We start from the raw sequence: 11,041 nt of genomic DNA, 5'->3' as shown, positions 1-11,041 counted from the left end.
GTTTGGCAACGGGAGCGTCTCCTGCCCCCCAAACAGCTCCAGCAGCGGGCCGAGCAGGCACTGTGGCCGAGCGCCCCACCACGGAGGGCCGATGACCCAGCATCCTGGCGGTGGCCCGTTTGCACTGCTCTTCTTGTTGGAGGGCGGGTGCCACGTCGCGTCGCAGCTGGCGTTACCTGATGGAGTGGCCGGAGGGGCCGGAGGGGCCGGAGGGGCTTGGCCTGGCCCCGTGCACCGGTGAGGGGTACTGCGTAGCCCTTCCTTGGTGGGAGGCGCGCGACTCCGCGACTCTCCGTTTACGCGCCAGTCCACCCCCACCGAAGGCGCAGTGGGAGTGAGCCCGAGTGCAGCTAGTGAGGGCCCCCTGGCCCCGTGCTGAGACTAGTGTGTCCGCGGGGGCGCGCCGAAGAGGTTCTCGGGCGTCATGTTCTTCCCCTTTGGCCGGTCCATCGACGCGCGAGAGAGGATGTTGCGAGTGGCGAAGGCGAGGTTGGAGAGCATCGCGCCTGCGGACGAGGTTGGGTTTGGGGAGGACCGCCTCTGTGCAGCCCCATCCGAGCGGCGGTGACGGGAGACACTACATGCCATGAGAGCGTTGGGTTGGGTTTGGTTTGGGAGGACCGCCTCTGTGCAGCCCCATCCGAGCGGCGGTGACGGGAGACACTACATGCCATGAGAGCGTTGGGTTGGGTTTGGTTTGGGAGGACCGCCTCTGTGCAGCCCCATCCGAGCGGCGGTGACGGGAGACACTACATGCCATGAGAGCGTTGGGTTGGGTTTGGTTTGGGAGGACCGCCTCTGTGCAGCCCCATCCGAACGGCGGGGATTGGAGCGCGTCGCGCCGCTACTCGCGGAGGTGGAAGCAAGCCGCGGATGGCTCTCAGCCAAGCTCTCGGCTGGCTAGGTCTCGGCTGGATCTCGGCGGTGACGGGAGACGCTACATGATGGGTGCACCGCAGGAGAGCGTCGCGCGACTACGGGAGACACTACATGAGATGGAGCTGGTGATTGGAGGGCGTCGCGCCGCTCAAAGAGACGGAGCTACTGTACTCGCGGCTCGATCTCGGCTGGATCTCGGCTGGATCTCGGCTGGCTCTCGGCTGGCTCTCGGTTGGATCTCGGCTAGATCTCGGCTGGATCTCAGCTAGATCTCGGCTGGCTCTCGGCTGGCTCTCGGCTGGATCTCGGCTAGATCTCGGCTGGATCTCAGCTAGATCTCGGCTGGCTCTCGGCTGGCTCTCGGCTAGACCTCGGCTAGACCTCGGCTAGATCTCGGCTAGATCTCGCGCCCGAGAAGGAGAGCCACGTGAAAGAGAGCTCGCTCACCGAAGCGAGCGCCACGCCCGCGACGATCGGCACGAGGGCGAGAGCGGCCTATGAGACAGTGGACTCGCAATGGAATGCTGAGTATACTATAGCAGATCGGCACTAGGGCGAGGGCGGCCTATGGTGTGTAGTAGAGCCGCGGTCAGAATGCTCAGTATACTATAGCAGATCGGCGCGAGGGCGAGGGCGCGCCGGCGCGGAGATTGTGGCGCCGAGGATGCCTGCAGGCAGGTTCCGAGAAGGTTTCCGAGAAGTCTCAGGGAAATTGCGCAACGTCGTCGGCGCAGAGTGGCGCAGAGTGGCGCAGAGTGCGTGCTCGCCGGACCAGCGGCAGAGGCGTGTGGGGCATCTACCCGCGAGCTGCCCCACGAGAGGAGGGCCGTGCAGACTGGCTCGGCAGCCTACCACGAATGGACTGATGGATGGATGGGTTCAGAACGACTGCGAACTACACACGGCGGTGCAGGCGAAGTCGGCGGCCTTGACGATCTGCGTGAAGGAGACGGCGCCCGCGCCCGCCGACACCACGGCGCCGATGTGGCCGAGCGCGTGCAGAAAGGAGATTGGGAGCAGCGTCGCCACTGCGGCGCGCGGCAGCGACGGCCGCTTGCGCAAGCCGGTAGCCCAGAGGAAGGAGACGAAGGCTGAGCCGACGCCGAGCGAGGCGGCTGAGTGGCACCACGGCAGCGCGATCGCGTTGAGCCGCACCTTGTTCGCGATGTTGTAGCCCGTCGAGAGCGCGAACCAGAGCGCAAAGTAGACGCCGATCTTGAGCGTGCGGAGCGCGGCGCTGGGCGCGACGATGGAACAGCCCGTCTCCTCGTCGCACAGCGCGAGGCACTCCTCCTCGTCGATGTCCGAGCACGTGATGGTCTCGTACTGGATGGTCGGGTCGCCGCGCACCATCCGCGCCGCCTTGCCGAGCAGCGAAGCCGGCGCCGCCGTGGCGACGGGTGTGCGGGACCGCAGCGGCGCGGGCGGCCTCGGCGCGACGAGCGCAGGCCGGCTCAGGGCAGTGAGGAGGACAGCGACTTGCAGCATGGCCGTCGACGGACGAGACGTGGACGAGACGGTGCAGCGGTTGGGCGGCGGTGCCTCCTCGCGCCGATGAACAGCTGATTGCACTGCTCAGATTTTGAAAAAGTGCGGTTTGATATTTAAAATCCCCGTGTGGTGGCGGCGTGCCGTCTTCCCAATAGGAAGAGGCAGACTCCCTAGGGTGGGCGACGGATAGCGCACCACACACCTCTCCTTAAAATCCCTGTGTGGTGGCGGCGTGCCGTCCTCCCATCCCTCCCTTGGGTTGTCTGTTTTCTTTCTTTCTTTCTTTCCCAATCCCTCCCTTGGGGGGTCTCGGTTGGGTTCTTTCTTTCTTTGTATTTTGCCTCTCGCCTCGAACAACGCGCAATGTGTGAGTGAGTGAGTATTCTTGATACGATGTGTATCGCGCGCCTTGCGGGGGGGGCGCGGAAAGGAGGAACCTCTTAGCGCCAACGGCTTACCGCCTCCCGGTCCCCCTCGGCACACCTCCGCTGCTTAATGTTTGGCGACTCGAACCCGTGAAGCTTCCCCGTGCGCGGGTTACCCCGCACACGGGTCAGCCTGCCAGCCACGTATCCACGCAAGCGTGGTCCGCGCGCGTGGCATACAGGCGTTCGCCAGACAGCGCAGAGGCTAGGCGACCGGGGAAGGACTAGCTCAAGGGCAACACAGCGTCACCAGCCGTTGGCGCGCAGAACGAGTCTGCGGCCCCCGGTTGGGACGAGTGCGCGACGCGGACGAACCGCTCAATGTGGCCGGCAGCTCGCGCTGCCGGCGGGGTTGATGCCCTGCCCCTGCTGCTGCTGGGTGGCGACGAGCTGACGGCAGCACCGAGCCACCGCCTCGGCTCTGGTGAGGTTGGCGCCGTCCTCCGCCGACGCGTCCTCCGTGCGCATGCTCCCCGAGTTGTCCACGCAGAAGATGACGTGGGCTCCCACGTCGTCCGCTTGCGGAGCGGCAGCAGGCGGAGGCACGGGTTCGTGGGATGCCAGCGATGGGCGCACGTAACGGTTCCAGCCGGGGCGATTCTTTTGCGGCGGCGGCGGTGGCGGGCCCATCGATCGGTGCTGCGGCGGCGGCGGGCCCATTGACCGGTGCTGCGGCCGTGGCGGGCCCATTGGCCGGTGCTGCGGCCGTGGCGGGCCCATTGACTGGTGCTGCGGCGGTGGCGGGCCCATTGACCGGTGCTGCGGCCGTGGCGAGCCCGTTGGCGGGCCCGTTGATCGGTGCTGCGCCCTGCGGCCCGGGGGGCGGCGGCGGGCCCAATTGGTCGGCTGCTGCGGCGGTGGCGGTAAAATTCGTTTTTCTTCTTTTTGATTTTTGCGTAAGGCGCCGGAGCGGCCGCAGCTCAGTCGGACAATCCCCCAGCAGGTACACGCACCAAGATTGATCTTTGATGCCCTCTCGGAAAATCTCTTTTACTTTTTTGTGTCTGGGGATTGACGGTTGTCCGCCGCCCATGTGTACGTACATGTGTACTCACACGCACGGTGGCAGCGGGCCGACGTGTTACGGTGTGTGCGGCAGGCTCGCTAGGCAGGCGCCGGCACCATCCTACGCCAAGCTAGGGCAAGAGCCTCACCGCGGCCAACGCCTGATGCAAATACAGAGAGGCCTCCGCCCGGACCCGCGTGCCCGCTTCTGAGCCTAAAAGGCGCGGCGCCAGGCGCCGAGTCGGACTCGGCGCGCGCGCGCCGCGACGCCGCCGGAAAAGTCGCTATCTCCTCTGGCGCTTGGCGGAGCCCTCGCCCGCGTCGGAACCGCCGTCCTCCTCGCCGTCCGCCTCTGACACGCCCTCCTCGCCCTCCTCGTCTCCGAGCTCCGACTCGCCCTCCTCGCCCTCCTCCTCGCCCAGCTCCGACTCGCCCTCGCCCAGGTCGCTCTCGTCCGCCCCCTGCTCACACACACCGCACGCTGTGGGGAGACGCGGCTCGCGCCGGTGCGCGCCGGAGCGGCCGCCGATGGTCGATATGGGTGTAGGGGGGAGGGGGGCCGAATGTGGCCAGAGCAGGGGAGGGTGAGCGTGCGCGGAGTGAGATGTGTGGGTGCGAGTTCGGCTTGTGAGCACAGCTCCTCCGGAGAGACGGGGAGATGTGAGGAGATGTGAGGAGATGTGAGGAGGTGTGGGGAGATATGTGTTGCGCCTCCTCGCCGAGCTCAGAGTCGCCGCCGAGCTCGGAGCCCTCCTCATCGAGCAGCGAGTCGACGTCCTCGTCCGCCTCCTCGTCGTCGTCGTCGTCCTCCTCCTCCTCGTCCTCCTCCTCCTCGTCCTTCTCCTCGCCGTCCCCGTCGACGCCGTCCAGGTACTTGATCTGCGGCAGCATCTCAAAGACTGTCTCGCGGTAGGCGTCCTCCTCCGCGACGGCGCAGCCCTCCATGTCGAGCTCGCGCAGGCTGGGGAGCGACGCCTGCGACGGGCAGGGAGTGGCGCCGAGAGGCATCAGCATCCGCGAGGCATCGCTCCGCGCCAACGCCGCGCCGCCGCCGCGAGGGCTGCGACATGTCTGCAGAAGGCCGCCCGGAAGCGGCCGGCTCCACCGCCCGCATCGGGAGCGCGCGGCCGGCCTCCCGTTGGGCGGGCCATCCGCGGCGCCGCGCCCCGGCCTCCTGACGCAGCCGTGGCCACGGCACACCCGCGCAGGAGCGACTCGGCGCCGCGCGCAGACGCCGCAAGAGGCAGGGCCGCAGAAGGGCGCGGGTGGGGCACGCGCCAGAGATTCGAGGCCCTGGAGCGACGAAAACTTGTTTCCCGCCAGGACGAGCACCTTCAGATGCATGAGCGCCGCGTCCTGCAGGTGGTCGAGCCCGTCCGAGAGCGCGTTGTCTGCCAGCTCGAGCCGCTGCAGGTTGGGTAGGGTGGGGAACTCCTCGAGCGAGGTGAGCCCGCACCCATTCAGCTGCAGCACCTTGAGCTTGGTGAATTGGTTCAGGCCCGTCACTTTGCTCGCTTTGACACCATCCAGCACCAGCTCCAGCACCTCGCTCGCGTCTGTGCCAGCCGTCTTTTGCGCGATGGTGGCCTCGAGGCTCATGGCGGCTGCCTGAGAGGGCGGCAGGGGGGCGCGGCTGGAGGGGGAGGTGGCGGTGGAGTCTTGCTGAAGCGGTCGTGCGTGGCGGGCGGCGGCGCTGAGCGGCCCACTCGATGGCTCGATGGAAAGCGGAAAGCGATGCTGAAACAAGAAAAACGTCGGGCAGAGACCACAGGCCCCCAGGGAACTCCCATGCCGCTCGGCCTCCTCCTCCACCTCCTCCCGCTCGCCTCCTGTCACGGCCTCGCCGCGGCACACCGCCTCCGCGGTGGAGCAGCGCTCACGCTGCCGCCGCTCGTCGGAGCCTATCAGTCCGCGCTCGCGGCGGCGCCCATCACGACAAACGTGCTGTCGGCCGCCAGCCTCTCGGTGCTCGCCGACGGGATGGCGCAGGCCGTCGAGCGGCGCGGCTCGTGGGACGTCTCTCGTGCGGCGTGGATCTCCGCCTGGGGCGCGAGCGTGAGCGGCTTGATGCTCTTCTTTTGGTTCCGGCTCCTCGCTCGCCTCTTCCCGCTCGCGGCGAGCTCGACGGCGCAGCTCGTGGGCAAGGTCGCGCTCAACCAGGCGGTGATGTCGCCGGGCCTGAACGCCGGCTTCTTCGCCTTCGTCGTCCTCACCCGCGACAAGGCGCCTCCTCCAGCAGCCCTGACCTCCGCCACCTCTTGTCTCGTCACCACCCTCCTCGCCACCTATGGTCTTCACCGCCCTTGTCTTGTCCGCCCGCACCGCTCCCGCCCCCGCCAGCGCCTCCCTCGCCGCTTCCGCCCTCGCCGCCTCCGCCCTTATCGCCACCGCCATCACACACCACCGCCACCCGCTCCACCGCCACCCTCACCACCCACCACCCGCTTCTCCACCTCCATCACCGCCTCTCCTCCTCCGCCCCACCCCAGCCGTACCTGAGGCTCGACGGAGAGAAGCGGCGGCGGCTCGGCCGCAAGCTGAAGAGCGACCTGCCCGCCACAGTGCGCCGCTCCTGCTACTTTTGGGGCGTGGCGCAGGCGAGATGAGCGCGAGACCAGCGCGAGACTCGCCGAGATCGGCCGCTACGTCTCGATCTCTCCGCAATCTCTCCGCGACCTCTCGGCGACCTCTCGGCGACCTCTCGGTCTCTATCGCTCGGCGGCATCTCGGCGACATCTCGGCGACATATCGGCGACATATCGGCGACATATCGGCGACATATCGGCGACATATCGGCGACCTCTCGGCGACCTCTCGGCGACATCTCGGTGACATCTCGGCGGCATCTCGGCGACCTCTCGGCGGCATCTCGGCGACATCTCGGCGACATCTCGGCGACATATCGGCGACATATCGGCGACATATCGGCGACATATCGGCGACATATCGGCGACATATCGGCGACATATCGGCGACCTCTCGGTGACATCTCGGCGACATATCGGCGACATATCGGCGACCTCTCGGTGACATCTCGGCGACATCTCGGTGACATCTCGGCTACCTCTCGGCGACCTCTCGGCGACATCTCGGCGACATCTCGGCGACATCTCTGCGACATCTCGACTGCAGGCGCTCAACTTCCGCCTTCTCCCGCTCGAGTACAACACGCTCTGGACCAACGGCAGAAGCAGCCGAGAGGGGCCGAGAGCAGCCGAGGCGGCGGGGGAGGGGAGACTCTCTCCTGAGCCTTCCCTGAGCCTTCCCTGAGCCTTTCTTAGCCTCCTCCCCCCCCCACCCCTCCCCCCCACATACACACAGGCTGCTTCCTCCTCTGGACGACCTACATCTCGTGGGTCGGCTTCCGGGAGGCAGACTGACCGAGCCGGGCTCGAGATCTGCTCCTCGGTCGAGATCTGCTCCTCGGATGGGAGAAGCCAGGCACGCAGAGGATGCGCTTCCTCCGCGGCCCGGACGGCAGCCCGCCGAGGATGGCGGCGTGCGAGGCGCTGCGCGAGACGGCAAACTTCCCTCTGCGGCAGGCGGCCGGCCCCTCTCGGAGACCCGTCCAGGAGGTCGGCTTAGCGCGTGTCCGCACGACGAAGATGCGACTTTCTGCGGCCTACCAGGCGCGGCCCCGCCGACCTGTACCTTGTTCCTGGACCTGCATTTGTCCTTGTACGGCGAGCACCGCGAGCACCGCGACCTGAAACGCTGCTGGCGAGGCCGGCCGTTGCGGCAACCCAGCTGGCTTTGTGTGTGTTGTGAGCCTGTGTGTGTCTGTGTGTCGCTCGAGCGTGTCGTCATCATCTGTCCCACGTCCACCCATACCGCGTTGGTGTCCAGTCCGAGCCTGACTGTTCTTCACCTTCCTCCACACACATGCGCATGCAGATGCACATGTGCATGCACATGCACATGCACAACATGTCATGTGCATGTCCATGTCCATGTCCATGTGCATGTACTGATTATCAGCGCATCGGTTGCCTCCATGAACGGCGGAGCTATTCTCGCGCCCACACCACACCTGGCTCCAACGTGGACACGCCCATAGCTGGGGACACTACTAGGTCACGCATGGCATCACAGAAGTTTTATCTCTGGGCCCCGAAAGGCATCTCTAGCAGTGTCGTTACACATGCCCCCTCCCCTCCTGGGCGCATGCGCCTCACGTCTCGCCAGAGCATAAGCCCTCGAGGCCCGCGCTGAGCAAGACTACGCGAAGCTCGACAAGCGCATCAAGGACCTCGCGGCTCGCGTGGACCACCTCGAGCTCAATGTCGACGAGCCCGTGGCAGACCGCACCCGCGGCCGCAAGCATGTCAAGCAGGACCGCGTTACCCCGCGAGTTCTTAGCTCGGCACCAGCCACGTGGCCCCTCTGGTGAGTACACACTGGACGCGTCCGGACGCGTCCCGGACACCCCCCGCCTAGTAGTCGTCCCAATTCACAAAGCTATAGATCATGTCCTCTGTCCAAGTCTCGAGTGCGTGTAATACTCGAAAGAAGAGATCCTTTGGCATCCCGCCCTTCATTTGTCTATCATACACAGTCAGCATCAGGGTTATGGCTGTCATCAGAACATACGTACGTCCCTTTCTCATCTGTGAATAAGCGAGATAAGTTTAGGGTTACAGTGTCGGAGCTATCAGGATGGGGGCTCGGAATAGGGTTACACGGGGTCACGACACTGGATGCGTCCGGACGCGTCCCGGACACCCCCCTCCCCGAGACGTGTCCAGGACAGGACCGTGCCCGGGCCTGACCTGTCCGGTCGTACCCATATACACCAAAAGGAGGGCTACACGAGGCCCTCTACGCTCGGCGGTCTCAGGCCCAGTGAGGTAGTGCGCCTGACCCTCCCGGATCCTGCTGAACAAGCTCCTCTTGTAGCTCGATCGGTCACACCGCCATCACCGTCGGGGAGAGGGGGGACGACGCTGCTCTGGCAGCGTGCACCTCGATCCTGCACCGTGTTTGTTATGACCCCCCCCCCATGAGCACACCAGTGAGGGAGGGCGAGACGATCGAGGGGTCCCGTACCATGCGGAATCGACCCTATCCAGTGCTCAAGTGCTCAAGCGGGGACTATCTATCGCTACGCCAGGGAAGACAAGGACGTTGACGTGCAGCTGCTGCTGTTCGAGTCGTTCGGCGGGTTCGGGAGGGGGGTCCGTGAGATCCTCCGCCCTCCGCGCTCCGGAAAGCGGCGGACGTGCTACAGAACAAGCTGACTTTGGCCCAGTACCTCGATGAGGTGACTTGGACCACTAAGAATTGGCTGGGGCTGCAGAAGCAGCGTATCTCGGTCGTTCTTCACACGGCAATCGCAGAGCAGGTTGTGAATGAGCTTGCCTGTGGCGGGGGCGGGCGGGTGCACGGAGCTAAGTGCCTCGCCGCCCTCGCAGGAGTCGGCTTAGGCGGCTCCCGTGGTGTGCCTGTGTTAGTGCCAGTGCGCGCCAGTCCCGTGCCCAGTGTCGTGCGAGTGATGTTGGTAAAATTCTTTTTGTAGCCCCGAGCGCGGTATGGGTGGACGCGGGACAGATGATGACGACACGCACGAGCGACACACAGACACAAACAGGCTCACAAGACACACAGCCAGCTGGCTGCCACACACCCTGAGCTGAGGGAGGGTGTAGAGGATGTAGAGTGTAGAGCGCTGTAGAGCTGTAGAGCTGGAGAGTGCTGTAGAGCTGTAGAGCTCTACATCCACCGCGTGACGAGGCGGGTGCGTTGTAGAGCGATGTAGAGGCGCTCTACAACGTGAAATCTCTACAACAAACTCTACATCATAAGCGGCGAACGAGGCACGGTCGCTCTCCGACATGAGGCGCGTTGCACTTACCAGTGCTGCCCTGGCCTTCTGTCTGCCCGCCCAATGGGTGGGAGGTGCCTCTGCTGCTGTGGCATGCCTCACGGCTGCGACTGGCCGGCGCCTCGGCGCGTCAGCTTGGCTTGGCGTAGCGATCGTGGCCAGCGCAACTCGCCTGGACTCAACGCTCAGCCAGGAGCTCCCGCACGCGCTGGCGCGAGTCATGGCGCATGCAACGCGTCTGAATGCTCGCCTCGCCTCGCGCAAATGCGACCGTCCTCGCAGCCGACAGTCCACCGCCTGCTAAAGAAGCACAGCGACGAATGCGGCACCGGCGACGCATGGCAGGCTGGTCATGACGCAGTTCTAGGGTGTTGTGTGCCGTCAGAGTGACCGTCTCTGTGTGTCAGTGATAGTCAGGGCCGTCCATCAGAGCTCCAGTAAGCTCGGAGACACCCCATTAGTGCGACTCGACCTCTTTGAGTCACTGCCTTCCCGGCGGTTTGGCTGTAGAGCCTCTACAACAAACTCTACAGCAAAATCGCGCTCTACATCGCTCTACAACGCACCCGCCTCGTCACGTGGCGGATGTAGAGCTCTACAGCTCTACAGCGCTCCAGAGCGCTCTACATCTCTACAGCTCTACAGCGCTCTACACTCTACATCCTCTACACCCTCCCTCAGACCCTGAGTTGGCGTACACATAACTCAGGGCCACATTCGCCGCTTTAAAATTCTTTTTGTGTTAGTGCCAGTGCGCGCCAGTCCCGTGCCCAGTGTTGTGCGAGGAGAGAGAGAGAATTCTTGATACGAAACCACGACGACACACACCAGTCGACTCGCATCGGTTGCCTCCATGAACGGCGGAGCTATTCTCGCGTCCACACCACACCTGGCTCCAACGTGGACACGCCCATAGCTGGGGACACTACTAGGTCACGCATGGCATCAGAAGTTTTATCTCTCTCTCTCTCTCTCTCTCTCTTGTGCGAGGGAGTTTTGTTGTAAAATTCTTATTGCCGTTCTTAACGGAGTCGCTTAGGCGGCTCCGGTGGTGTGCCGGTGATAGTACTAGCACGCGCCAGTTCGCACCTGTGTCGAGCCTGTCTGCTGTGAGAGTGAGTTGTTTTGTTTAAATTCTTTTTGTTGGCTCTCGCAGATGTGAAATTCTTTTTGTTGCCCCCGAGCGTCCACTGGCCAGTACCGGCGGGTAGCGAAGTGAGCTCAAGGCGTCCCCACTCTCCACACGCGAGCTCATGGACATGGACTTTGGATTCGGCGTGCAAGAGCCCGCCCCCGCAAACGAGCCTGAGGAGCAGGCCTCCTCCCAGTTCTCCGAGCCGGCCTCGCAGCCGCCGTTCGGCGAATTCTCGCAGATGGACCTGTCTGCGGCAGAGCAGACGGCCGCGGTCGCGGCGGAGGC

At 64.8% G+C, this 11,041-nt stretch overlaps 3 protein-coding genes across 3 annotated transcripts in view; 1 reads left to right on the top strand and 2 right to left on the bottom strand.

Moving 5' to 3' along the window:
* Window positions 1–2,428, bottom strand: part of EMIHUDRAFT_440029 (hypothetical protein) — a 3,943-nt gene extending 1,515 nt beyond the window's left edge. Inside the window, exons 1-5 of the mRNA XM_005791156.1 lie at window positions 1,807–2,428; window positions 1,691–1,727; window positions 1,519–1,547; window positions 1,290–1,374; window positions 402–506 (exon numbers count right to left, since the gene is read on the bottom strand). Coding sequence (XP_005791213.1) covers window positions 402–506; window positions 1,290–1,374; window positions 1,519–1,547; window positions 1,691–1,727; window positions 1,807–2,367 — 817 coding nt within the window. The 5' untranslated portion in view covers window positions 2,368–2,428. The remainder of the gene's footprint in view (window positions 1–401; window positions 507–1,289; window positions 1,375–1,518; window positions 1,548–1,690; window positions 1,728–1,806) is intronic.
* A 1,378-nt stretch (window positions 2,429–3,806) lies between these two features.
* EMIHUDRAFT_466778 (hypothetical protein) lies at window positions 3,807–8,124 on the bottom strand (the record flags this gene model as incomplete). The annotated part of the gene is made up of 6 exons (XM_005791155.1): window positions 3,807–4,261; window positions 4,512–4,775; window positions 5,079–5,408; window positions 6,239–6,295; window positions 7,246–7,333; window positions 7,976–8,124. The coding sequence occupies 6 exons, from the start codon at window positions 8,122–8,124 to the stop codon at window positions 4,085–4,087; spliced, it is 1,065 nt and encodes a 354-aa protein (XP_005791212.1). The 3' UTR covers window positions 3,807–4,084.
* Window positions 8,125–8,799: 675 nt separating this feature from the next.
* EMIHUDRAFT_224195 (hypothetical protein) lies at window positions 8,800–9,315 on the top strand (the record flags this gene model as incomplete). Its single annotated transcript, XM_005791154.1, has 3 exons — window positions 8,800–8,837; window positions 8,911–8,974; window positions 9,049–9,315. 3 exons carry the CDS (start codon window positions 8,800–8,802, stop codon window positions 9,313–9,315), a joined length of 369 nt encoding a protein of 122 aa, XP_005791211.1.
* Between the last annotated feature and the right edge of the window lie 1,726 nt (window positions 9,316–11,041).

Source organism: Emiliania huxleyi, assembly GCF_000372725.1.
Source record: "Emiliania huxleyi CCMP1516 unplaced genomic scaffold EMIHUscaffold_115, whole genome shotgun sequence".
NCBI classification, from domain to species: Eukaryota; Haptophyta; order Isochrysidales; family Noelaerhabdaceae; genus Emiliania; species Emiliania huxleyi.
The sequence above is the reverse complement of the archived record's forward strand: the minus strand, read 5'-3'. Positions and strand labels throughout refer to the sequence as shown.